This window comes from Podarcis tiliguerta, assembly GCF_965153285.1.
Source record: "Podarcis tiliguerta genome assembly, chromosome: 7".
NCBI lineage: Eukaryota > Metazoa > Chordata > Lepidosauria > Squamata > Lacertidae > Podarcis > Podarcis tiliguerta.
In genome coordinates, this window is record NC_139540.1 from 77,890,733 (window position 1) to 77,916,164 (window position 25,432).

General features: G+C 40.7%; 4 protein-coding genes across 18 annotated transcripts in view; 3 read left to right on the plus strand and 1 right to left on the minus strand.

Annotated features, from left to right (window-relative positions):
* Positions 1 to 4,483, plus strand: part of TMEFF1 (transmembrane protein with EGF like and two follistatin like domains 1) — a 95,680-nt gene extending 91,197 nt beyond the window's left edge. For all 7 annotated transcript variants that reach the window (XM_083449590.1, XM_083449588.1, XM_083449589.1 and 4 more), the window contains one exon: positions 3,167 to 4,483. In XM_083449590.1, coding sequence (XP_083305716.1) covers positions 3,167 to 3,251 — 85 coding nt within the window. In that variant the 3' untranslated portion in view covers positions 3,252 to 4,483. The remainder of the gene's footprint in view (positions 1 to 3,166) is intronic.
* The window catches only part of MAJIN (membrane anchored junction protein), a 197,937-nt gene that overhangs the window by 44,323 nt on the left and 128,182 nt on the right, over positions 1 to 25,432 (plus strand). The window lies entirely within an intron of this gene.
* On the plus strand, positions 4,650 to 13,638 carry CAVIN4 (caveolae associated protein 4). The gene is made up of 2 exons (XM_083449597.1): positions 4,650 to 5,477; positions 10,137 to 13,638. The coding sequence occupies exons 1-2, from the start codon at positions 5,064 to 5,066 to the stop codon at positions 10,797 to 10,799; spliced, it is 1,077 nt and encodes a 358-aa protein (XP_083305723.1). The 5' UTR covers positions 4,650 to 5,063; the 3' UTR covers positions 10,800 to 13,638.
* SLC12A7 (solute carrier family 12 member 7) overlaps positions 19,274 to 25,432 on the minus strand; it is a 95,722-nt gene continuing 89,563 nt past the window's right edge. For all 8 annotated transcript variants that reach the window (XM_083449319.1, XM_083449315.1, XM_083449313.1 and 5 more), the window contains 2 exons: positions 20,494 to 20,627; positions 19,274 to 20,004 (listed from right to left, as the gene is read on the minus strand). In XM_083449319.1, the coding sequence (XP_083305445.1) occupies positions 19,913 to 20,004; positions 20,494 to 20,627 (226 nt within the window). In that variant the 3' untranslated portion in view covers positions 19,274 to 19,912. The remainder of the gene's footprint in view (positions 20,005 to 20,493; positions 20,628 to 25,432) is intronic.

The following is a 25,432-nucleotide window of genomic DNA, read 5'->3' on the forward strand; positions in this document are numbered from 1 at the left end:
ATTGGATAGTAGAGAAGACTTCAAGCTGGGAGCTGCTGTGATGTAGTGGCTAATTGTGTGAGCGATGAGTCAGGCTATTCCTGGTTCAAATCTCAATCACACACTCACTAGATGGTCTTAGGCAAGACACGGTTCTTTGTGCGCACACACAAATCTGTTACACAGAAGCCATGATACCTTGCAGAATGTTTTGTAAGAATTGCTAAGATAAAGAAATGCTTTGAACACCCAAAAAACTAGGTGTGTCTAGGTAGCATCTCTCTAAAGTTTTTGCCATTATGTGTGCAAGTGTTGACATTGCATGTAGCGTTTTGGCACTGAATTCTGAGCCTTCCAAGTATGAAATTTTCTCATTATGTCCCCTCCTTCCAACTCTGTATGTACCACAAAATCTGCTGAAGATCTTTCCATAGCAGGGTGGAATGTTGGCTGCTTCCTTCTGGCTCAGCTCCAGAGATGGATTAGGCACGGTGGAGAGGTAGAGGGGAAATCTTTCCTCTGGGATATGATTTTCGTATACATCTCTCCTTGTTCCTGTTATACATGCCATGGCCTAAAATACTTCTACAGGACCATTGCCTATTCATCCACACCCATATCAAGGAGGGCATTCTCTGCATTTATGGTCTACTGGCTTACACTGAACTAGCACCAGTTCTCATGGTGGAGGAACATCTTGAGTTCCTATGTGTCACCAGGAATGTAATGCCAATATGGGGCTGGGGTTCTAAATATAGGCCATTATGTATGATGTCACCTCTTGAAGAATCATTCAAAGCCCAAGCCATTGTGTCCACTGCACATGCAATGGTGCACGCATGGTACACGGTATAAGCAAGGGGGATATGTCTCTCTTTCATCATGGAGATTGGAGCATTGGGTTGGTCCTATTCATTCATGTAATTTTTGTAACTAGGTCTACAATTTCGACAATGTTACTAGATTCTGCTAGTTACCTCGTAAGGAAACGTCCGGCAGCAAAAGGTCTTGGTGAATTAATCATAAGGCTCCTAGATGTTTGGCATTGTTAAGTTTACAGGATGGGATGGAATATTTCCCCCCAGTTGACTGTATCATATGTCAGGGCCTGGAAGTGGCAACAAATGGCCCAAGACAGTCTACACCCCCAGTTATTGAAATCAACACAATATCAGTCAGTAGAAGAGTTGCAGCTAGGCAGAAACACACCCACCCACCCATCATTTAAGATTTGGCTGGAACTTGTAGTTCTTAATACTATATGAGGAGTGGACTGTATTCTGGGAGCAAAGCCAAAATGGGCTAGTATAAAAAAATGAAATGCAGAGAGTTTGGAAAACCTTCGGAAGTGCATACCCGCTGCTGAGTAAAATGAGATAACATCATGCTTGCTGCTGCACTCTGCTGAAATCCTGAGTGCTTGGCTCTAATGAGGCAGCCTGCGAGTACTGGAGCAAGCAGTGCTGAGTTGCTTTTTCAGAGGATTAGAGGTAAAAGGTTTAGATGTATTTTGCAGCTGATCATACGGAAGTCAGTAAGTACGTGTATTCGATCTTGACATCAAGACTAAAACATGAGTCCAGAAAGACTCCAGTAATAGTTCCTGTGTAGGTACATCATAGGTAGGTTTTCTCAGACCACGTTTATGAGCCCATGAAAAGATGCACCTTAGCCCCAAGTAAACTTCACCTAGGAATACAGCCTTATTCTGTCATATTTGACTCGGCTTCTCATAGGTTATTGTATTTTAGTGTTTTGTTGGAAGCCGCCCAGAGTGGCTGGGGGGACCCAGCCAGATGGGCGGGGTATAAATAAATTATTATTATTATTATTATTATTATTATTATTATTATTATTATTAATATTAATATTAATATTATTATACCAGCCTTTAGGTTTCTTAATCTGGCACAACATGTCAGGCACATGTCAGCCACATATGGTTATCAAGGGAGAGAGGATATTTTGTTACGTTTCTGTGCTGATAATCATGGTTAAAATGTATTCAGCATGATTCATAAAGGCTCATTGGCTAAGAGATGCTTGATTTTTTTCATCCCTCAAAAGTTTTGTTTGCCCCTCCTGTTTCCTCAGCTGTTAATTTTGGGCTTGGGCGAGTCAGAGGCAAATGGTGCTGCCCACATTAGTCTCTTGAGCCAGAGGGCCAAGGAATTGGTATGCCTTAGCTAGGGCAATATGTGATTTCCAAATAGCCAAGAGACCATTCTTGGTGCATCAAGCTCAGTGCCATTAGTGGAACAATGTTGTATATGTTAAATAGAATTAGGTAGCTTTGCAGCTGAACCATGACTACAGTTTTCTTTGGCAAAATGGTAACTGCTGCTCAGCCACTCTACCATGTGGGTTATTGTGAGAGGAAAAGGGGAACACCCTCTTTATGTCACCCAGAGTTCCTTGAAGGAAGGGCGGACTAATGGAATAAATATATACACAACTTCTATCGCAGCCAACTTAGGCCATGGCCTTAAGCCTACGTCAGACCACAAACGGGTTGTAGCATCTTCTGAGTTAAACTAGAACTGCTTTTGTGATTGAGATGAAGGAATTAAGACAGGTTTTCTTGTAGGGGAAGGCGGCCATTTAACCCATTTACGATTGATGTTACAATGTGTGTATTTTGCCATATTAGCTATGGTACCTTTCGTACTGGAATTTAAAATGTAGGGTGTGATTTGGTTCTGAGAACCTGGGCAGCTGATGTGGGTTATCACTGTACTAGGCCATATCGAGACCAGATGACAATTTTTCAGTTTCCGTGTAAGATTCCTCCCATGTGACTTCAAGGGTCCCTATTTTCCAGGGACAGTCCCGGGTTTACAGAAGCCGTCCCAGTTTCTGATTTTATCGCAGAATGTCCTGCTTTTCCTCAGGACGTCCCTGTTCGTCGAAGAAATGTTGGAGGGTATGGCTCCCATGCGGCTAAACGTGCAGGTGTGACAATCAGTGTGATTCTTAGTAGAGCCTCTGGTGTGTAAACCCCAAAGCGACGACACGTGTAGCTTTTGCAGCAGATGTCAATGATGGATGATGCAGCCTTTAATGTTCTGGAGGCTTTTGTCTGTGAATTAATCGTGAAGCGGTCTTTTAAAATACACTCAGTTAATAAATCATTTCTCTTCTCCCACCCCACTCCCTCCCTCCCTTCTTTTTCTGCTTCCGGTAACAGGAAATGCCCAAAGAACAACAGAGGACGACGGCAGAAGCAAAATCTAGGCCACTTTACTTCAGATACGTCATCCAGAATGGTTTAGAGCAATTTTTATACCTACAATGCCCATGTGATGTACAATTTTATTATCTTTTTTTAAAAGAATGGAAATATTTATTTCAGAGGCCTTATTTTTGGACATTTTTTTTTTTAGCGTAGCTCTGTTTTGTTTTATTCCAAAAGCAGCTGACAGCAATGGACTGCTCTAGTAACTTCTCATTTCATGATTTGGAAGATGCGGTAGTTTATTTCCTGTATTGTATCACATGGTTATAATAATAGACTTGTGCTTTACTTACGGAATGTAACATTTTGGGGACCCGAGACATTTCACCAATGGTTGTAGAAAAAGCAAAATGGATCCCATCCTGTTTCTTAGCAAACAAGGCATGACATAAGGGTAAAGATGTTTACAGCGTACTTTTCTTACAAGGAATTAGAAGACACTGTGTTTAAATACCGTAGATATTTAAATGTTTTTGAAAGTTAGTAACTGATTTTTTTAGACACTGCCAATCGCATGACTTGTGAAGATGTGTACTTGTGTGTAGTTGTTACATATTTATAACGGGTTGAATTCAGACTAATTCAATTGCACTTAATTCTCATTGAAATCAGTGGAACAAGTTAGTCATAACGACTTCAGTGCAACTAATTTAGTCTAGATCCAGCCCAATATGTATGGACTGGGTCAAAGCACCACCGTCTTCATAAATATTTGACACTTTATTTTTAAATTGTAAAATAATGATGATGATAATAATATACATTTCTGAATTTGAAAGCTTGCCCAGTAGAGCAAAGGGCATTTGCCCTGCCGAAACAGGTCTTGGTAGACTTGTGTATTTTTTATTTTTTTTAAGTTATGTTTAATAAGCAAACTCACACGATTGGGATTAAGCCTGTGTTGGTCACTATTTAAACTGCTTTCATACTTATTACAGTTTTCTAAAGAGGATACCTGTTTTCACATCAACAAATAAAATTGTATAGTCTTTGTGATTAAAATGCAAAAAAGAAAAGAAAAAATTAAATACCATAAAAGATTTGAGCTCTTGTCTAGAATACTTTTCAAGAGCTAAGAATGTGTCTCATGCAAATAAAGTCTGCTGGTTGTAGTTATTATATTAATAGGATGTTAGTAGTTGTTTGGAAGATCCAGAGCTAAAATGTAACTAGGGTGTGTTCCAGCTGTTCAACATGTAGTTTTAGGCTTTCCAATTCTGCATGTAGGATTTAATAATTTGTTCAATAAAAAGGCTTTCAATATTTGAACTGGAAAGAAATGTCAATACAATGTTTTCCCACGATATTTAATCTGCTCCGAGTCTGTTTATTCTTTACTGGAAGGTTTGGAAGATAGTGGCAGCACTTTTTCGTTTCAGTTGCCAAAAGGCCATTGGAAAACGTTGAATGCCCTCCCGTCACCTGCACCCAAGAAAAGAGCTTAATTAAAACAAAAGCAACAGTGGATTTTAACAGCATGCCGGTTCATTCTTTGGCTTAATTAATAAGTTGCTTAACTATTCCTGGATTAACTCGAGAAAGTTGATTGGTAGAGATATGTGATTCTTGGTACGTATGTTCTTTCCTCAACTTTGCTTCCTAATTTTAGAGGTTTCATGTTGCATACAGAAAGCACTTGAACAATCCTGCGAGGCTGTTTTGTGGTTATAAATATTTGACAAGTCTCCTGGGCTGAAGTTTCAGACCCTGCTTTTGAACATCCCCTAAAACCAGCTGTCGAGCAACCTCCTTGCTCCAGTGCCAGAACTGCCCCGCTGGAGTTGGAGCTGCAGCTGCCGCGAGGCGTTTATATTTCAGCTCCTGTAGAGCAATCCGAAGAGGGGACGGTATGGATCACCGCGAAGCCACCTTGGAGGCGGATAAAATCCACCAGAATCGCCTGCCCAGCGTCCCGGACGACGACGACGAGGAACAAGATGCCGCCTTTACCATTGTCAGAGTCCTGGACAAAGTGGCGACCATTGTGGACAGTGTGCAGGCGAGTCAGAAACGCATCGAAGAGAGGCACAGAGAAATGGAGGATGCCATCAAGACCATTCAGATAGACATTCTGAAGCTCGCTCAGGCCCACAACAACACCGGCTACACGGTCAACAAGCTGCTGGAGAAAACCCGCAAAGTGAGCGCTCGCGTCAAAGAAGTGCGGGCACGTGTCGAGAAGCAGAACGCAAACGTGCAGAAGGTGGAGGCCAAGCAAGAGGAAATGCTGCGGAAAAACAAGTTTCGTGTTGTCATCTACCAGGTAAACAGGGTTTGGGGTTTGGTTTTAATTGCAATCGCGTTCCTCACCGTTTCTGACATCCTTGTTGGTTGTTTAACAAACCAGAGGGGAGGTAAAAGCAGCCTTTCCGATATCAAGTGTGTGTGATATGCTTTTGATTTATTTAATTTTTAGAAAAATTGATTTCTGCCTCTGAACGTGTTGCAGTATGAATCTGCCAGTGGCAAAGCACTCGGTCTATTATTAGTGTCAAGAGGCTTCTCCAGCAGCCAGCATAAGATTAACTGTAGATCAGCAAGGACTATTTGTTGCCTCTGTGAAAGGCAATCTGGGCAGGCGCTTGGGCATCTTGACAGAGTATTCTATGCTTGACTGTCATCCCTGTTATTTTTCCAGAGAATTAACTAGAGTGCTAAACCTCTGAATTTCTCTGCACAAAGTAGTCCTTCCATTAATTGTGCTTTCAAAAAAAGCTGATTTATATTTTGCTTACTGGTTGTTGGACTTTATTGTATAAGTTGTGATCCCCCACCTCGGTGATTTACTTCTAAGCTCTTCCTGGGGTGACTCTTTTGCATACCATTCTCAGGATTTCTTTGGAATTGCTGATCTCAAAATGACTTACCCCAAGAATAGCTTGAAGTGGAAAGGAATGAAAAGTTATTGTGCTGAATGAAGGTGTTTGATGCATACATAAATATTTCATGTACCAAGTGTGCCCAAAAGACTAGTTTTTGCGCTCAGATGCAGGGGCACAGAAGTGATCTTTCCTGTATCTGCAGTGCTATGTTTAAGAGATATTCAGGATCCTCAATAAGGGCACCCAGAATTGAGAATATTTAGCATCTAGCCATTAGAACATCAGTTTTCTTCCTTGTAAAAGCAACCATTGATGGGGAAATCTAGATTTGACAGGCTGTTAGGATTCAGATTGTGAAAAGTGATTGACACTTAAATAATTTCTTTCATGTGAATGGCTTCTTTAAAGATACTTAGTCCCATCGATTTCAGTGGCAGAGTTAAATACTGTGTTAATTCTCTTTCATTGAAATCAGCAGGACTGAAAAGTGATTAACTTTGACAGGACCAAGCCTGTGGTTCCAAAAAAATTCAATGAGGCCTATTTCCAAGGAAATAAGTTTGCAAAGTGCACATATTTGGGTATGAAGGCAAAAATTCCCTTATCACCCTGTACAACTGCTTCTCCCTATGGATTAAATGGTAGTTCACTATTACAAAAAAAAAAAAAAATCTTTTGAAATTATCCATTCACATTACAGCTTATTGCAGACTCTAGTCATTTCTACACGCACAAGCTCTGCAAAAACTACAGGTACTTGGAAATATATTTGTAGCACATTAGGCAAAAAATGAAGTGTGAATTTTCTAGTCTAATAGTAAGTTACTACTGAACTTAGTTAGTAGCTCTACACCCCTGTGGCATGTCTCTTCTGTGAGGTGCAGGGATTCACTGATGTTCGGAGACCAAGAGCAACCTTTACTATATTAGTACATAGTCAATGTGCAGCATGCTCACTGGACAGGATGGTCTATGTGCCTAGCTATGGCACAGAATCAAGCCTGCTGCATCCCTGCCTTCCGCTAAACTTGGCAACATAACTCTAAAGCATGGGGCACTGATGGGGAGAGCGCTGCATGCTACTTATAGCACACACTAGCTGTGGGTAGCTGTCATTTGGTTCAAGCCAACTTCAGAGCATGGCTCCCGAGGCTGGCTTGTTTAAACAAACCATAGTTGACATTAAACTCCATTAAGGTTTCAGAAGACACACTAGACTGTGGCAGAAGTGAACTCCTTGCAGCTACCCCAGAGCTCTTTGCAGCTACCCTAGAGGAGGAGTGGTGGGCATAGCTCAGGTGCTTAAAGAGCTGTGCTGATGATGCCAAGGTTGCAGGTTCAATCCCTGTACGGGACAGCTGCAGATTTCTGCATTGCAAGGGGTTGGACTATATGATGGAGCACTATGCAAGTGTGTGGCACATTCTTGACACACTAAACTATGGCTTAGTGTCACATGCAAATGAGGCCTGTGTATAATCCTGCTGAGATCTCAGATGAGATGATCTGGATTCTACCACCTATGATATTTTTGCAAATATTGGAAATAATCTCAAAATTAGTGGCAGGCAAATCCCCGAGTGGTAGATTGTGCCTGTGGAGAATGAAATGTTCTCTCTAGAAAAAAAAAACAGCTGCCTGGCCGGCGGCCAGAAATTTGGGTTGGGCCCATAGCTCAGTTGCCAAGCACATACTTTGCATAGGAAGATCCCAGGTTAGAGGTCTGGGGTGGAAAGGGTCTCAGGTATCAGGGCTGACTGTGAAAAACCTCCCACCTCAGATCCTAGGGTGCTATTGCCAGGTAGAGAATAGTAGGCTGTGAACAAGGTGCCAAGTGCTTGTTGTCGTTCATCTCCAGCAATTTTGCCTTCACTGGCCAGAACACCAGAAAGCTGCAGATTTCCCAAGCAATTGCATAGAATTCTGCCTGCACATTTCCCCTTTGATCTCTTTATGTAATGTAAAGGGAACAGAGACTTACAGATAAGACAATTGGACATTCAGGGAAAGGACTTCAGAGATCCTTGAGAGAGAGAATCCTCCCTCCCTCCCTTAAATATACTATATATATGTGAGTGAATGGTTTATCTATCTATGCAATTTCTTTACTGTGTTGAGGGATTCTGATAGTGGTTTAGTCACAGCAGGACTTTGGGGCAGAATGCCATCTAAAGAGCTCCCTTCCCTTAAACCATTACAGCCAGTCTAAAATTTCCCAACTTTACCACTGGCTTTTGATAGGATCAAAACTTTAAAGTTTCATTTATTCCAAAGGGAAATTTGCAGGGCACTCCTATGCGTGTTTCCCTGGAACTAGATTCTCCTACTCCTTAGGAAGTCTCAATAGGATTGCACTGTGCATGTATGTTCTGAATCTTCCTCTCTATATTTATTTTTTCTTTGTTTCTACACAGCGACTTGACATCTTTGTTCTTTAGTATTCCATGCAATGGTTAGGACTTTGTTACTTTCATTTATGTTTTAGAGCATTTTTTAAATAGTGTGCACCTAAATACCAGCCAGAAAGCTGGAATTAGCTGTGTCAATTTGGTTGAGTAGCCAACCAGGTTTTTTGGCTATACAATGTGTGAAATGGCCCTTTGCTATATTTATAACATGACATTTTCCCTCAGTCGTGTTTAGAAAAAATCAAACTACATTGAGAAATCAAATGTGCTTATGTGATTATTGATCAAATATGATCAGTAATCACAGACTATGCCGTGGGATATTTTTTTTAGCCAAATGGTTATACAAACAGTCAAGTTTGTGAATGACACCCCATCCGCTCCCTCATAGTCCAAAAGGAGTATCCAGCATTCTCTTTTTACCTCTTAGCTGATGCTGCACCCAGTTCCTGCAATCTATTCAGATGTTTTTCATGCCATCTGCAGCAGGGCAGGGCCCTGGAATGTGCAAAAGTCAACAGGGTGGCTTCCCTGTTTTGCACTGGAGGCCTGGAGTGACTTTATCATTAGCAAAAAAGGACAGGAGCAAAATCAGTACATGGCATTTACTAAAACTGGGACGGGCACACAGGAATTTTTGGAATAGCTTCTTCCATAGCACACTGAGATAGCTGCCAAGGTGGTCCTTGGAGACCAAAAGGCAGAGTATCAAAATTTTAATAATGATGATGATGTCCCACCTTTTCCCCTGACACTCAAGGCAGCTTACAGATAAAAATAATAACAGCTAAAAACATTGGAGGGGGGGGAGTATTCATTAAAAACAATTAAACTTTGATAAATTATACACACACACTTATAAAAGTGTGTACTTTACTTATAAAAGTAAAAAATACAAATAATGACACCAGCCCTTTCATTAAAAGCCGTGAGTTCCTGTTAGATCAAAAAAGTCCCTCCTCTACAAGGAGGGAGCTAGTCAAATGGGAGCAGCCACAAGAAGGCCCTCTCCCACTTCCCCTGCAAGCTTAAATGAAATATTGGTGCTGCGTGTAATATATTCAGTTTACTTGATGAATAGATTGTCAGATAAAGCAGTTGCATCAAAATGCCCCACCAGCCTCTGCCTACTTTACCCTTCTAAGGCTTTGCTGCTCTGTTGTACTATGTGTGACCTAACCATGGTTTACCAAATGAATCGATTCTTTGGACCGATTCTCCTAGCCATGGTTAAGTGTGACAGTGACACTCTTAAATGTCTGTAAGAGACTAACCAGGAATTTGGCTCGTGCCAAAGAGGAGGATAGGAGATGAAGATGGCAGAAAACATGCGATGCCATTGTCCACTCCTTATCAATCATCAGTGTTATATCTGCCTGGCCCAAGGGAGAAAAATACAAAACAAACCTAATGCCTTTTTTTGGCTGGGGGGCAGGGAGCTAGCATAGGAGGCAGCACAGAAGATAAAACAATGATAATGAACATAGGAAGCTTATACTGAGTCTATTGTCTACACTGGCTGGCTGTGGCTATCCAGTGATTGAATCTGGCATCTTCTGCCTGCCAAGCCCTTCTGAGGTATATTTTGTTTTGGTGCAGCAGTTGCTAAGGAGCTGGCCATCTGGAAGCACCCTTATTCCTTTCCTCCCTCAACAATAAGCCCTTTTTGACACATTGTGCTTTCACTTGCAGGAGGACATTCCGTGCCCATTGTCTCTGTCAGTTATCAAAGACCGAACACAAGGGGAAAACCTAGCAGATGCCTTCTGCCCACCTGATGATCTTTCTTCCGATGAGGAGTATTACATAGAAGAAAGCAAAGCAGCCCGGTTTAAGAAGTCAGGCATGAGACGTATCAACAATATAAAGAAGGCCTTCTCAAGAGAGAACCTCCAGAAGACAAGGCAAAATTTTGGCAAGAGGGTGGACAGGCTCCGAACTAGAATAGTGACGCCAGAGAGGAGAGAGCGAATAAGGCAGTCAGGAGAGAGGCTGAGGCAAACTGGGATAAGATTTAAGAAAAATATATCCAATGCAGCACCAACCAAGGAGACCTTCAAGAAGAAGAAGAAACCTAAAGAGCAGGCAATGGCTGAAGGTCAAGATGGAACCCAAGAGGCTACTGGCGATACAACAACAACAACAACAGCTGATAGTGGGGATGCCGAGCCAGTCTCTGAAGAAATTTCCTACACAGAGGTAATAACCAAAGTGAAGAAAGACAAAGGTGGTGGATCAAAAGGCCCTTCTCAGGCCGAAGAGAAGATAGTGATTACTCCTGAAAAAATAGTGCTCAAGCAGGAGGCAAAAGACGACGAGGATGTCCTTCTATTGGATCTGAAGCAATCTGCCTAAATAGCAAATCCCCGTCTACTGTGGTAGGGAAGGAGCAATCCCTTCAATTTGGGTAGATGTAGAAGAGCGGTTTTCAAACTTCCTTCAAGTAGCCCTTTCTTCTGAACTGATTTGCCTGCTGATGAAACCTTGGAGAAAACCTTGGCTCTTTGCAGAAGATTCTGGGGCATGTTCAAGAGCACACTCCATTCATTTGGGGTGCCACACGAAACGAGGGCATGTTGTAGGACACATACAAAACTTCCCCAGCATGATAAATGATGGCAGACAAGCTCTCCTTCAAGAGCTTTGTCCTTGGTTGTCACAAATGTTCCTATTGAGGAATCCCTGATAAACTCTCAAGGAACACCATGCCGTCCAGGAACATAGTTTGGAAACCACTATTTGAGATAGGTGTGTGTTGTTTAAATTACTGGTATGTGAGGAAAATATATCAATATGTATATACTGTTTTTTGTTTATAAGCAATGGATCATCATCTGATGTAACCCTGTAGAAATGAGGAACTGATCTCCTTTGATGTATATACATAAATGCCGTTTATCTTAACAGGTATTACTAATGGGAGGCATCTTAATGGCATCAGTTCCTTCATTAGTCTTCTGTATCTGTATTTTATGCACAATGACAACCAAACAGTGCAAATCTAATTAAATGACTCATTACTCAGGCAGACTCTTCCACCAAGGGGCAGGGGTGGGAGAAAATGAGTTCAGTAACAGGTAACTTGCTTTTCTCGAAGGCTACAGTTGAACGATTAAATTCTTTTCATCCTAAGCAGAAATGCTAGACAAAGGTTGTTCTAAAAAAGCTGTAGCAAAGTTGGTTGGTTGTTTGACTATGGCCAGAGAGAGCCGTCTGTGGCAATGGAAAGGCTATGAGGAATCTACTAGGGATGCGAAAGGGAATTCAGTGATATTGGCAAGACACTGGAAGAAAGCAGAGGCCAGGTTAAAAACAGTGGCCGCAGGCCTCGTTTTCTCAGGAGGCAACATTGTGGAGAAATAGCTAAATGGGACCTTCATGTTCGGAGGCCTTGGGCACCAGAGCTGGGACAAGCAACCACTAAAGACGGGGGTTGCCCTCTGGTCTTGCATGTGGTCTTGCCAGAAACATCTGGTTGACGTCTGTGGGAAACAGGATGTTGGGTTAGATCAAATGTTAGTTCAGCCCACCTCTTGTGTGTGGATTTTATGTGATTCAACTTGGTGGGTAGGTAGAACGAAGGATTCAGGGAAATAATAGTGAGGTGAAGATTCCTGAAAAAGTATATTGGACTTAAATTCAGAAGTGTGAAAATGCCAAACCTACCCATGGCTGTCATTTGCTGTAATATCTCCTGCCGCCTCCACCCCCTAAACATGTATGAAACACCTTGTCATGGTTCTTATTTTCCATTCAAATTTGAATCCCTTTGTCTATCCAGTGGGCACTGAAGCAGCATGGCTCCTTCAACATTTGTGGTTGCTGGATTCTGTACTTCTAAATAAATATATTTACAAAAGGGACTGATTATTTTCGTGTCAAAGCATGTATCCCTATAGACTTTGCCTACCTGCAAAAGATCACCCTTTGGAAATAAGTTCCTTGATTTTGCCCAGTTTTGTGGTTCCAACATTGACTACACTCCAAGCCTTAAAAAAGACGACACCAAATTTACATCGAGCAATAATGTATTGTGTGACCTGTGGTTGGCGGCTTTTGTTGTTGCCATGATTGTTGCTAGTTTTTTGGGAGGGGGTCAGTGAGCTATTTAAACTACTGATGCTTTGCCTCTTACTATCAGCAGTGCTACTGAGCACCCTCCTCTCCCTCCCTCTTCCCCTAGTTATGGGAGTTTCCACATGATTCATTTCCCACATACTATAGCTTGTCTAATATGGGCTAGAAACCTGCCCTTTAAAAACAAAATCTGGGATTCTCAGGACGCAGGAGTCAATGGCCAATATGCTAAGGATTTTTCTGTGCTTGCAAGGGACATATAGTCTTGATCGTCACATCTAGAATATTGTGTACTGTGTTAGCACTTAGCTATAGGACCCAAGGAACAGTGGTTATGAAGGAGTACAGTGGTACCTCGGGTTACAAATGCTTCAGGTTACAGACGCTGCTAACCTGGAAGTAGTACCTCGGGTTATGAACTTTACTTCAGGATGAGAACAGAAATTGTGGCATGGCAGCAGCAGGAGGCCCCATTAGCTAAAGTGGTACCTCAGGTTAAGAACAGTTTCAGGTTAAGAACGGACCTCCGGAACGAATTAAGTTCTTAACCCGAGGTACCACTGTAATGCTACACTACGTATTTTGGTGGCGCAACAATTTCAAAGTGGATTAATGTTTCCAGATTGAGATGTGTGACTTCATTGCAATGGAACACACAAGAGAGGGCTGTATAAGGGAGAAAGCCTTCTTCAGACATACTGTAACTATATTTCCACACATTGTAAAAGACAAAAGTGGTACCAAATGGAAATAATTTATTACTGTTTCAGATGGAACTTGTTGATCTTTCTTTACAAGCTATGCTGACATGCAGGTTTTGTTGCCAGCTTAAATTTCGTTAAAGAACCAATATGATCTTAGTTCATTATCTTATTTAACCTGTACTTTGCTCTGCACCATTTACTGTTTATCCTCAATTTGGAACACAGGGATTAGCTCTAAAATAAAAAAGAGGACTGAATTAAAACCTGCTTCTTACGTACATATTCAGACCTACAGAAGAAGAAAACATTCCTACTCCTCTGTGCCAAATCGTCCAGTGATCAATTTGCAGAGCATTAACTGGAACACAAAGATGGGTAATTTTCTTATTTTAAATAAAAATCTCAGCACTGTGCTTGAATTTGTCTTGGAAACAGTTCATCTGAATTCTGTGGCAGATTTTTAAATTATCCCATTAGAACAGATCTACAGAAATGTCCTTAATAGCAAAATAGGTCCTAGAACATGTGTATTGTTATCCAAATATATAATATTAAAAAAACAATTCCACCCTCCCTCTCCACAAAAGCAAGGTGTCATTTTTTCCTAATGTCTATTCCTATTGCAAGTACATAGCAGAAACACATGGAATTATGTTTCACCTGACCAACTTTGGCTCTCTTGGTCATGTTCCTCTTCAGCCCAAGCCTATAGGACTCCTCCATTTCCCTTATTCCCTTACTCAGCTGCAGAAGAAACACATGGTGTTTTAATGTTTTCCCCCCGGAAATACCCCCCTTCTCTCCCACCCACCCCCAGGCTCTTATGATTCCTCTGTAACGATTAGATGAGTTTGAAACGAGGCTCAAACCCTCCATTACATGTTGGTTTATGCAGCTTTTGAAGCTGGAATGGGGACTAGAACCACCAAAGTAATGTCAGGGAAATTCTACAGAAAATACTGCTTGCATGCAGCAGCATTCTGTTCTAGCAGCAGCAACCCAGCACTAATGGGAGCGAGGATACTGTCTTGACTGCACAACTTGGGTAGGCAGCTGGTGGGGGGCGGCAAGCTGCTTGCTGCTTGTGCATTTGGAGAATTCCTCCAACAGGCTTTCACTTTTGCCCACAGATGCTGAATTCTTTGTGAATTTGTATGTGAACTGACCTGACCTGTGTCTCCGGGACTAACGTATGGATTGGAACTTCAGTTATCCTTCAGTTATCTGTGTCTCTCCATCATGCAATCCTTGCTCCAAAAATATATAAAATGCATTTTAAAATACAACTTTTTTAGATAAAATACATCGGGAAATGCACATTTTCATAGAAAATATGTTTAGGACTGTGCATTTTGTGAGAAAATGTTTCAATGTGCTAATTTAAATATGGATTTTTTGTGCAGATTATTTCTTTAAAAATGCAAATTAACATGGAAACAGGATGGAGCAGACTGAACACATGCAAAGCTGACATGGACTGAAAACAGACCGATCCATCAACCTCTACTCCTGCCCTTTGCAGAAGCACACTGCAAAGTGGCTTGGGCAACCCAGTCAGATGGGTGGCATATAAATAAAATTATTGTTTTAATTAATTAATTATTATTACAAAGCTACAGCCAGCTTGGCAATTGCCATCATCTGTCTTGGTATGCCTCCTGTTTGTTGGAATAAATGTCTGGTAGTAAGTGGTCTGTGGCGCTGTGGGTAAAACCTCAGCGCCTAGGACTTGCTGATCATATGGTCGGCGGTTCGAATCCCCGTGGCGGGGTGCGCTCCCGTTGCTCTGTCCCAGTGCCTGCCAACCTAGCAGTTCGAAAGCACCCCCGGGTGCAAGTAGATAAATAGGGACCGCTTACTAGCGGGAAGGTAAACGGCGTTTCCATGTGCTGCGCTGGCTCGCCAGAGCAGCTTCGTCACGCTGGCAACGTGACCCGGAAGTGTCTGCGGACAGCGCTGGCTCCCGGCCTCTAGAGTGAGATGGGCGCACAACCCTAGAGTCTGTCAAGAGTGGCCCGTACGGGCAGAGGTACCTTTACCTTTACCTAGTAAGTGGTCTGCAATTGGTAAATAAGCAACAGAATGGACAAGGTGAGAAGCTGAATCTTGTTTTTAATTCATACTAGGCTTTATATCTGGATTTTTGAGGCTTTTAAAATTATTTCCCCAAAGAGAATACACAGCACATAACTACAGCAGTATCTTTACCACTCTGTTCCACTGCACTGCTTGTCAGCTGCATTATCACTGAAGATTACTCATTGAACATTTGATAAACAGGGGAGTGCAGACCAGCTCGATTCTGCGGTGGGCATAATCCCATTAAAGATGCCAGATTGTTGACAGGATTGTCACACATCTGAGGGCACATTGCCCCTCAAGATGGTTCCCTTTAGTCCATCCATCAGCCCCAAAAATCACTGTGGCCAAGGAGGCAATCACTATTGCTAGCGGCCAAATTTGACTAGTTCTTTGCTGATTTGAGAAGCTCCTCTGCCTGTTTCCTGCCAGCAAGAAAACAAACCCATGCCTATCCAGAGGTCAAGCTGTTGACTCATTTAGCAGCAGCAATTTACTGAGAGGGAGCACAAAAAGATCAACTCAAAAGGGTTGGGGGAAACCATAGTGCTTGAGTTCTAATAAAACCACACTGGGGCTTCATAGCGCCCTTTCTGTCTTGGAACAGAACCGAAGATAGGCTGGTGAACTTTGGGGGGCTCTCACTTCCAACAATGGCAGTGTTATTTTTCAAATTGTGTTCATGCCCCTTGGCTTTATGATAAGAACCACCGGCATTTCTCAGGAGTCGGCTGGTGGGGTCAGTCCCCTAAAACTATCAGTAGATAGTATTGGTTGCTTAGGAAGTAATGAGAATCAGCTGACCCTGAGTGTGCAAGGCTGGTGTGAGAGCATTTTTTTAAAAAATCTGAAGGACATTATCAAGGGTACTCGATTAGATAGCATTTTATAATTTAAAATAAACCATCTCATTCACTTCTCTTAATAGCTGGCACTCAAGGCCGAAAGCTGCCCATCTTCCATGTAAGTAGATTGTAGTGAGAATGAAATGTTTATTGTGTGGAACAAAGTGATAAAATTTGGGGCTATTATTTGCTTGAGTCCCCTGCATGGAGCAAACTAGCACATCAAGGAGAGCTACAGCGGAAGCTTTCCTACCTGATAAGCATTTACACTCTGAAATGGTGCAACCCAAAATTCTGCAACCTCCACCCAAACAAATTCTGTGGAAGCAACATCCATAAGCTACTGAAGCGATACACCCCCTGAACCTTTCTCCAGGAATATCTGTAAGAACTAAACGAGTCTCCTAAATCACATGGGTTTTGCCCATGCCAGCATCACGACATGCCTTTTGGCTCACCCACCCAGTTTTTTCTTACAGACGTTGCCAGAGTAAGGTGGGACTAGACCACAGGGTAGTGATTCCTATGCAGAATATCCAGCAAAATAATCTCAACTGAGCCACTATGCCAAAAATTCCTTGGAGGCGAAGCGGAACACATGGATTCACTCTTCACTCAGGTTGGCCAACTCATCTAAATGTGCCATCCTCCTTTAGGCACAAGGAGTTCACTGGTTAGTATGCCAACCCTTTTCCTGTGAGATAAGGGTTTTAGCCATAAATTCACAGGGTTGAGAAGAGAAAACACAGGAAAACATTTTACATGTTAAAAGATATATAAGCAATTCTTCTTAAAATAGCCATTCTCTTCTGAGAAACTGACCAACTACAGTACATCTGAAATTCTTCTACTTTTCAAAAGCAATAGACACTTGCCAAGCCTATGACGACAGTGAAGTGATGTGTTTCAAAGCACCCTATTAAGGTCACTTGAGAGGACAAATTTCAAACTGTTCATGGAGTTATCTGGAGCACTGTATGACTTCAACTGTGAAATACGTTATGGACAATCAATAAGTAATTAGAACATCCCTAATGATTGCAACAATCACGACAAAGTTACAAAAATAAACTACAGAAACAACAAACTAATGATAGGGGATGAAGCAACTCCTAGCATAATAGCCTTCATTGCATAATAAAAACTTGTGAGCCGTAATATTTATGTGAAATGCTAAAAGTAATTAGCTTTCACATATCGCCACCCCACCCGTTAACTAATATGCAGTACAGTAAATGGGTACTATTCATCTATCCAGATTTCAAAGATCAACAGCCAATAACCTTACTCCCTAACAATGGTTGTGCTGACGTCAATATAGCCTCAGTACAAAAATGCTCACTACCCCCAGGAACACGTTAACATACATCCAAGGTCAAGATTTTACCCACTGAGGCCCAATATGCAATAATTTGATAACAGGATGGAAAACCTCTGAGGATTTTTTTAGAGCTAAAAAGATGGCTCTAAAAATGATGCATCTACGCATGGTGGAAAATCAACATTGCACCAGCCACACAAATGCACATACACACCCAGCGTTACTGCACTGTTCCTGAACCCAGTTGGTTAGGTGTTCAAAGATATGCCCAATGCACAGGGAATCTATCCATTCTCTCCATCCCATACAAACCAATTCTGAGAGTTAAGGATTGTGCTAATTGGTCATTACGTACCTGGTAAAATATCAGATGTGTCTTGAATCTCCAGTGTGCGGGCACTGAACTATCCTGTCTGCTACCACGCACACGATCTGTGAAATCATGTTGTGATTCAGATGTTCATTTCTAAGCTCTCTTCAGAAAATTTAGTTTCTTCTCTTTCTGCGTTACAGGTACTTTGCTGAGAGTAGAAGCTTGCAATCCCATCTCTAACAATGGTTATATTTGCAGTTATAGTTTGAAAAAATCTTACCACTATATCAAACAGTTCTAATTTCATGCATGGGTAACTTAAGTACAATAGATTCTTAAACGATCCACAGCAGTAACCAGAGGAGGAATGACTACTGGGAGGAACCCAGAAAGAAGAGATGATTCTTTAAGCATCTGCAGCAGCACAGCTGGATGCCGTCATCTGCCCCAGCTGCAACAAAACATGTCTCTCCTGTATTCATCTCTACAGACACAGCAGGCACTGTAACCCTCCAATTGTTTGACATAACACTTGAAGGGACACTCTTCCGTTGTCTCCCAAGACGGATGCCAACCTAACTTAAGCACAATACATTTTTAAATGTGATAAAGGTTTGATCTAATAAGTAATTCAATATTCTATTTATTTGCATTTCCACCCCCTCTAAAAAACCCCCCACAAAAGTCATTAAAAAACACTTAAGGTTTTTCTCATGGTGAAATTTCCAGAATTTTCACTTTAAGTAATATTAATAACACTGCTGGTGCTGTTACCAAGTGCCCTTATTTTGCGCTCAACAGCTGCTGTATTTAACTCTCAATTGCTTGATTCTACCTACATCTGTACGAAATATCTTATTTATAGTATTTCAGTTTCGCATTTGGGTCTCCAAAAGAGCCCCCTTCCAATATTGAGTAGAAATATAAAGTTATGCTTTTGGTGCTGGAGGTCAGGGAAGTGGAACAGTCATGCTACTTACTGCCCAAGAGGATGGAGGCTGATAGTGGGCTTGTGTTGATCTGGTGAAGTCAGGAGTTTACCAGAAATTTGAGGAAGAAGCAAAACTCCAGCCACTCCCTGCCTACTAAATGAAATGGGTACTATGCAGCTTATAGGTCGGCAAGTGTATTAGAGAACAAATTTTAGACTTTTATTTTGCCATTTATAGGGTCCAGTCAATATTGCTTAAGAGTATTCTTAGTTGTCAAGTTTTTGCATTCTGATGTCTTCCATTTCCCTACAGCAGCTGGACATGTGTAACTTCAAAGGCTTAAATGATTTATTCGAGTGGATTTCTTCCTTTCTTCTTTCCTAAAAACTAAGAGCTGGGGTTCAAAACCTTAAAAACAAGACACTCCAAAACAACACTCTAAAAATAAGATTGGATCTTGCTGTATTTGTAAGTGAAGTATTATTATTTTAAGGTAGACTCAGCTTTCAGCAACAATTTAAGCCTCGACTCATAAGGGCCACTTTCAAGTAGTCAAAATTGTGGTTCCTAAATCAAAGGACTTTTATTCAACCAGTGATCTTTAATTAAAATACAATGCTAAACAATTCACAGAGTTGTGGATTAAAATGAATACAGAACCATAGAGACTTGGTAAGCAGACAGAACCTGCTTCCGGTCAGCAGGGTCAATGGTACAAAATATGTAGGCCAGACTCTTATAAAATGGTTCCTGGAAGCCCCATTTCTTCGTTTTCTTTTTTAAAAACCATCATTATAAAAAGTAGTACAAACTTAGGAGTCTGTTCCTATGTCCAAGAAGCAGCTATTGTATCTACTAGGAGCTATGTGCAAAAAGTATGCCCCTCAGTGTCCCACCCTAATCCCCAGAACAACAAAAAAATATCGTCTCCCAGTTTTCTACATTAAAAAAATATACAAGCATATAATACATTTATTCAATAAAGACACATTTTAGAGAGATCTATGTAGGAAATAAATTTGCTGACATAATTTTATAAAAGAAAAAAAAAGAGGATTCAACTGTTTGATTCTATTTTGTATGCAATAAATAGGGCTGGGCAAAAGTCATTCGTCCCAACAAGATTTGCCAAAGTCCCACATTTAATTCCGGAAACAGATGTTATGTGTAGTGATATCGGTGTGTTCAGTAAAATTATTAGGAGTAAATGGTGATAACTTCACGACCTCCTCCTCGTACCAAGAGCACTCTGTTCAAGCCTTCTGTCAAAACTTCCAAGAACTCCATATCTGGGTGTCAAAGTAGTCAAGGTTTTAAGACCTGGAATAAAATTGTACCAAAACCTTATGGTGATTATATACTTCCCCTTCTCACACCCAAACTGCATCTCTCTTAAGGTATGTGTTAGCAAAACATACTCAGCTTGCTTTGCCCAACTTCATACCTCTGATCAGCGATGATCTCACTGGGCAAATCACTCTCATTCCCAAATTCAACTTCAGTTCCACAAGGGAAAGTAAAATGGGAATTTCTGTTACCTGTTATCGAATGTAAATTGTAGATTTATCCGGAAGCAGGAAGTCTGAGATTTTATCATTATGTAACTGACTTCCCACGCTTTTATTAAATCACTTATCTCCCCTGCATAATAGGTCAACTGCCTTTATTTCATACAGTTCTATTCAATATTTCTCTCATCTTATTCTAATATGTCATAACAGATTTTGGGTGTTGCTGGATGGCTGCTTTGATGCCTCAAGTGCACCAAAAAAGGATACAATTTTCATCCCCATGCCTGTTTTTTGGAGGACCAGGCATGTTCAGTAACACCAGTTGGGCATGTTGTGACTTGTTTAGCACAACTCCATTGAGCTTGACGGCAGTGTGCATCCTTCGCACATTCGACTGGTTCCTACAACATAGCAACAATTAGAGATGGATCAGCCAGCACAATCTTACTGGTAAGTGCAAGGAGAAAGTTACTGTTGCAGCCAAAAAAATCTTAAGCCATACAACATAGCAAATGCTTAGTAATCAGCAGGTAATGCCATGACATTTCCTAAAAATAAAATAAAATACTTGAGCACAGTGTCTATGAAGTCTAGTCAACTGCTGGGCTTGTGGACTGGATTGAGCTTTGGAAACAAATATATCTGGCCCTTCTGTAGAATTTAAATCAAGGAGCGATAAAACATTTTGTTCCAAGTAGCATAGAATTGTTATTGTTTCTGCACTTTTTCTAAGTCAAAAGGCTACCAAAGTTAATTTACTCCTTTAAGGGTTCTTTCATCAATGACTTCTTCATTCTTACATTGACACAGAGCAAGGTCAAGAAACCCATTTTTTCTCAGGGAGTCACATTTTCCACCAGGAATAATCTGCTAAGAACTGCCTAGTGGCACAGCAGACTTGCTCCAGCCTGATTATTTTGGTTCCCCTTCTCTGTATTTGTTCTAATTCTGCAACATCCTTTTCTAAGGTGTGGTGACCAAAATTGCACACAGCATTCCAGGTATGGTCACAACATAAATTCACATTTCCGTATTGGTAGTTTTATTTATTATAACCCTCAAACTTAATTTTACCCTTTTCTACAGCTGATGCATACTGGGTCAAAATTTTAATTTAGCTATTCCACAGCAGACTCCAACTTCCCTATCCTGCCCCAGGCACTGTCAGCTCAGACCCCATTAATGTGTGTGTGGAATTAAGTTTTTTGCCCTCATGTGCAAAAACCAAAACAAGGAAAGGAAGGCAGTGGGCTGCATCTGGCCAAGGAAGAAGCCCTGTAATATTTTTCTGCAGTGCTGCAACAAAGAGAATTGCCTCTGAAGGTGGAAAACCTTTTCCAAAATGTGTTAGGCATTAACAACATTTTCTTGCCCCAATGTGCAACACTTAAACTGAACTGTATTTGCCATTTTAATATTAATTCTCAGGGGACATGAATGTCACTGGAGAAAGAGAACCAATAAATTAGGCTTAGATTTCTGTACAGCATGTGCCTTATTTTAGACATATTATACGCTCAGCTGCTCCCATTAACATAACAGTAAAGTTTTAAAGTGCATTGATTGTGAAAATTAAAGGACACAACTTTATAGAACAATAACAGCTGCTATGTTACCTTCGAAAAACTCAAAAGCAGATGCCATTCTTCTTATGAATAAAGTAATGGGCAATACATGCACTGGAAGATTCTCCAACTGAGGAGTTCCATCACATTTTTCAAGGGTGGCGAGGATACAAAAGTTAACTGTTAGGGTCCTTTTACCCTTTATTTTTGTTTCTTATTCTTTAAATATAACATGCTTTGGAACAAGCTAGGGTACAAAGCCAATTTCAAGCCATGACTTACCATATTTTTTGCTGTATAAGACTCACTTTTTCCCTCCTAAAAAGTAAGGGGAAATGTGTGTGCATCTTATGGAGCGAATGCAGGCTTCACAGCTATCACAGAAGCCAGAACAGCAAGAGAGATTGCTGCTTTCACTGCGCAGCGATCCCTCTTGCTGTTCTGGCTTCTGAGATTCAGAATATTTTTTTTCTTGTTTTCCTCCTCCAAAATCTAGGTGCGTCTTGTGGTCTGGTGCGTCTTATAGAGCGAAAAATATGGTAGTATCTTTGCTTGTTCTGAAGCTGTTAGCCATAGTTTCCTGGTCCAGAAAACAAGCATTATCTGAAGTCTTCCTCGTTTGTTTGCTCCTTCATGTCAAAGGAGGGACAAAGAGGTCTCACGGACAGCTGCAAGGCTTATTCATACCTTGCCTTATTAACCCAAGATATGATCATCTAATTGCAGCACTCCCACCTAGAGAATTGTGGGAGCACAAGAGCCCTGCTACATACATATGCAAGGAGTCAACTACATAAGCCTAATCACGGGTGTACAGTCATACCTCGGGTTACAGATGCTTCAGGTTGCGTTTTTTCGGTTTACGGACCACTGAAACCCGGAAGTACCGGAAGGTGTTACTTCCAGGGTTCGGCGGTCGCACATGCGCAGAAGTGCTAAATCGCACTTTGGGCACGCACAGAAGCGCCGAATCGCAACCCGCGCATGCACAGACGTGATGCGTCCACTGTATATTGAACAGGTCATGGGTTTCTGTGTGCATGACTGGTGACAGTCTGTGATCTGCCACATGGCTGGATTTTGTGCGTTCAAGAAACCAGATCCACGGGCAGGAAGCTTTCTGCAGGCTGATCACATCTGCTGAATCCAGACACTTAGGGGCCATACAATGATTATGGAGGATGGATATGTAAAAAGACATTTAAAAAAAAAAAAGTGAGAGAAACATCAATGCTATGTGTGAAGATTTTTGGTATAAAGAACTGATGACTCACACAGAGGGAAAATCAAAGAAGAAAATGACAGGGATATTCAACAAAAAAGAAAAAAAGGCAGGTGAGAGCCCTTAGTAGTGCTTCAAAGCAGGGGGATGGAAGAAGTCACAGGAGAACAAAAACTTGCATCGCAATCACTTTCATGAGGTTGAATGATCTGCCTCAAAAATGACTCATTTATCCACATTAGTTTCTTTTTATAATCTTATCTGCTGCTATGTCCCCCCCCCCCCTTGGGTGGAGAGTTTGAAGGTATGCAATATTGCACACCGTTCTTACAAATTAAGCAACTGAACACAATATAGCTTAACAAACTCATGAGATTAATATCTGCATCTATCTTTCCCACTTCTTAATTATTATTATTTTAAAATCACCTTTATTGTCATTGTTATAATCTTTGCTATTCTGTCAATGTTAGCTTATCCAGAAACTACTGTGCATCTGGTTATTGAGATAATTAAGGGGGAAAGTTGCACCCATGGGATTTTGATGAAGGAAATGTCAAATGTTTTATACAGGCAAATGGTGACCTTCGTTTTATGAAACACATAATGTGATTTACTCTGAAGAAAAGTAGTAATAAAAAAGAGGCACCTAGCTTAGAAAAAGGAGAAAAGCATAAAAGGAAAATATGACAGGAAGGCTAAGCCATCACATTCACATGCTAAAACGTAATGCACAGACCCAGTGAAGATTCAAAAACAGCTAATTTGGAAGAGGCATGCAACAACACTTAAACAATAAAGCACAGAAAGCAGGAATAACAACCTAAATTAAATCAAATTCAACTTACAGATTTCCCCATTCTCTACATGGAAGAGAAACAAACGTGCAAAAATATTACATAGCTATATGGCACATTTTTCTAATATAGCACCTTAAAACAAAATATAACTTTATTCATTTCCTAAATATTTCAATCGCTAAAAATTAGTATGTCCCGTGTGATTTTTAAAAACAAACCATGGCACACAATCCTAAAAGAATGGAAATGTTTAAATTGTCCCCTGTTCATATTGTACAACAGTTCTGCACTGCTCTTAAAGTTGCCCCTCTAATCTTTAAGAGATTTCCTGCAGTGTTAATAGCTCAGGGGCAGACACAGAGATGAAACTATGCAAACAAGCAACTCCTGAGTTTGCACGCTCCCTTTCCAAAATCTTCCTTCATCTGAAAAAGGAATAAATTCTGACCCAACATAATATTGTATTCATCTATACTTGCAGCATTTAAAATGCCTACTCTTAAATTTTCTGTTTCTTTAGTTTTTATTTCCAAAGCTTTTTATTATGGTGCTTTAGTTTTTAGCTTTTACTTTTTGGCTTTTTTTCATGTTAGTTATGGTTTTCAAGCCTCTTTTTGTAATTGTTTAATGTGGTCTGCATTTTTTTTTGCAGTTGGCTTTAGTGTTAATGTATTTTTCCTCCCCACAACTCCTTGATGGCAGGTGAACATCATATTTGGAAGGGATTGGATATTTTTCACCTAGAGAGAGGAGAAGCAGGGAGACTGTAGTTTGGGCTAGCAGCTTCCTACCTCTTGGAGAAACAGTATCTGACCACATCAGCTCTCTTCAAAAGGCAGCAAGCAGTAAAAGACAAAGCTGTATGATTGCAACTGAGCATTCAGGGACACAATAATTCTGCAGCTACTTGGCCAGATTAAAACGAACCTATTCGGTTTTTGCCATTGCCACGGAGTTCTTAAATTGGACAATCAAACGTAAATTAAAGTGATGTAAATTTTCTTTCTGAGAGATAAGCAACCACAGCAGTAACCTTACCAAAGGCCAAAACAATAACTTCTGAAGCAGATAGGTCAGCAGGGAAGGTTAACAGGGAGACATAGGAACATGTTGCAAGTACACACACATAGGTTGCAATGCTGTAAACCATAATGCACATGAGGCTTTCTAGATCAGTGTAGAAACCCACTTATGTCTTTTCTATTACACTATTATTAATCTTCCTAACAAATCACCTGTTCCGCTACCGTGTATGACAATTACAGATGTGAAGTCGGTTACTTTTATTAAAAAGCTCAACCCATTTTCACATTCCTTGCTACAGAAATCTAGAAAATGCCCCAACTGTCCTAGTTTATGACAGAAATAATATTTATTGTAGTGCAAATAAGGATGGACCTAAAATTATTTCTTCAAATTACAGAAAGAATCTATATCAATTCTGCTTTATTTTAAAGGATATCAAAATCTAAATTGTACGGAAAACATATATCACATTCTTTTCAGATTTAGTGCTAACTTTGTAATGCTTTACATATTAAACTATTACTTATTTTTATGTTCTGAAATTAATGTATAAATGAGGGTTTGGATAGAAAATTTCTAAAGAACATAATGGG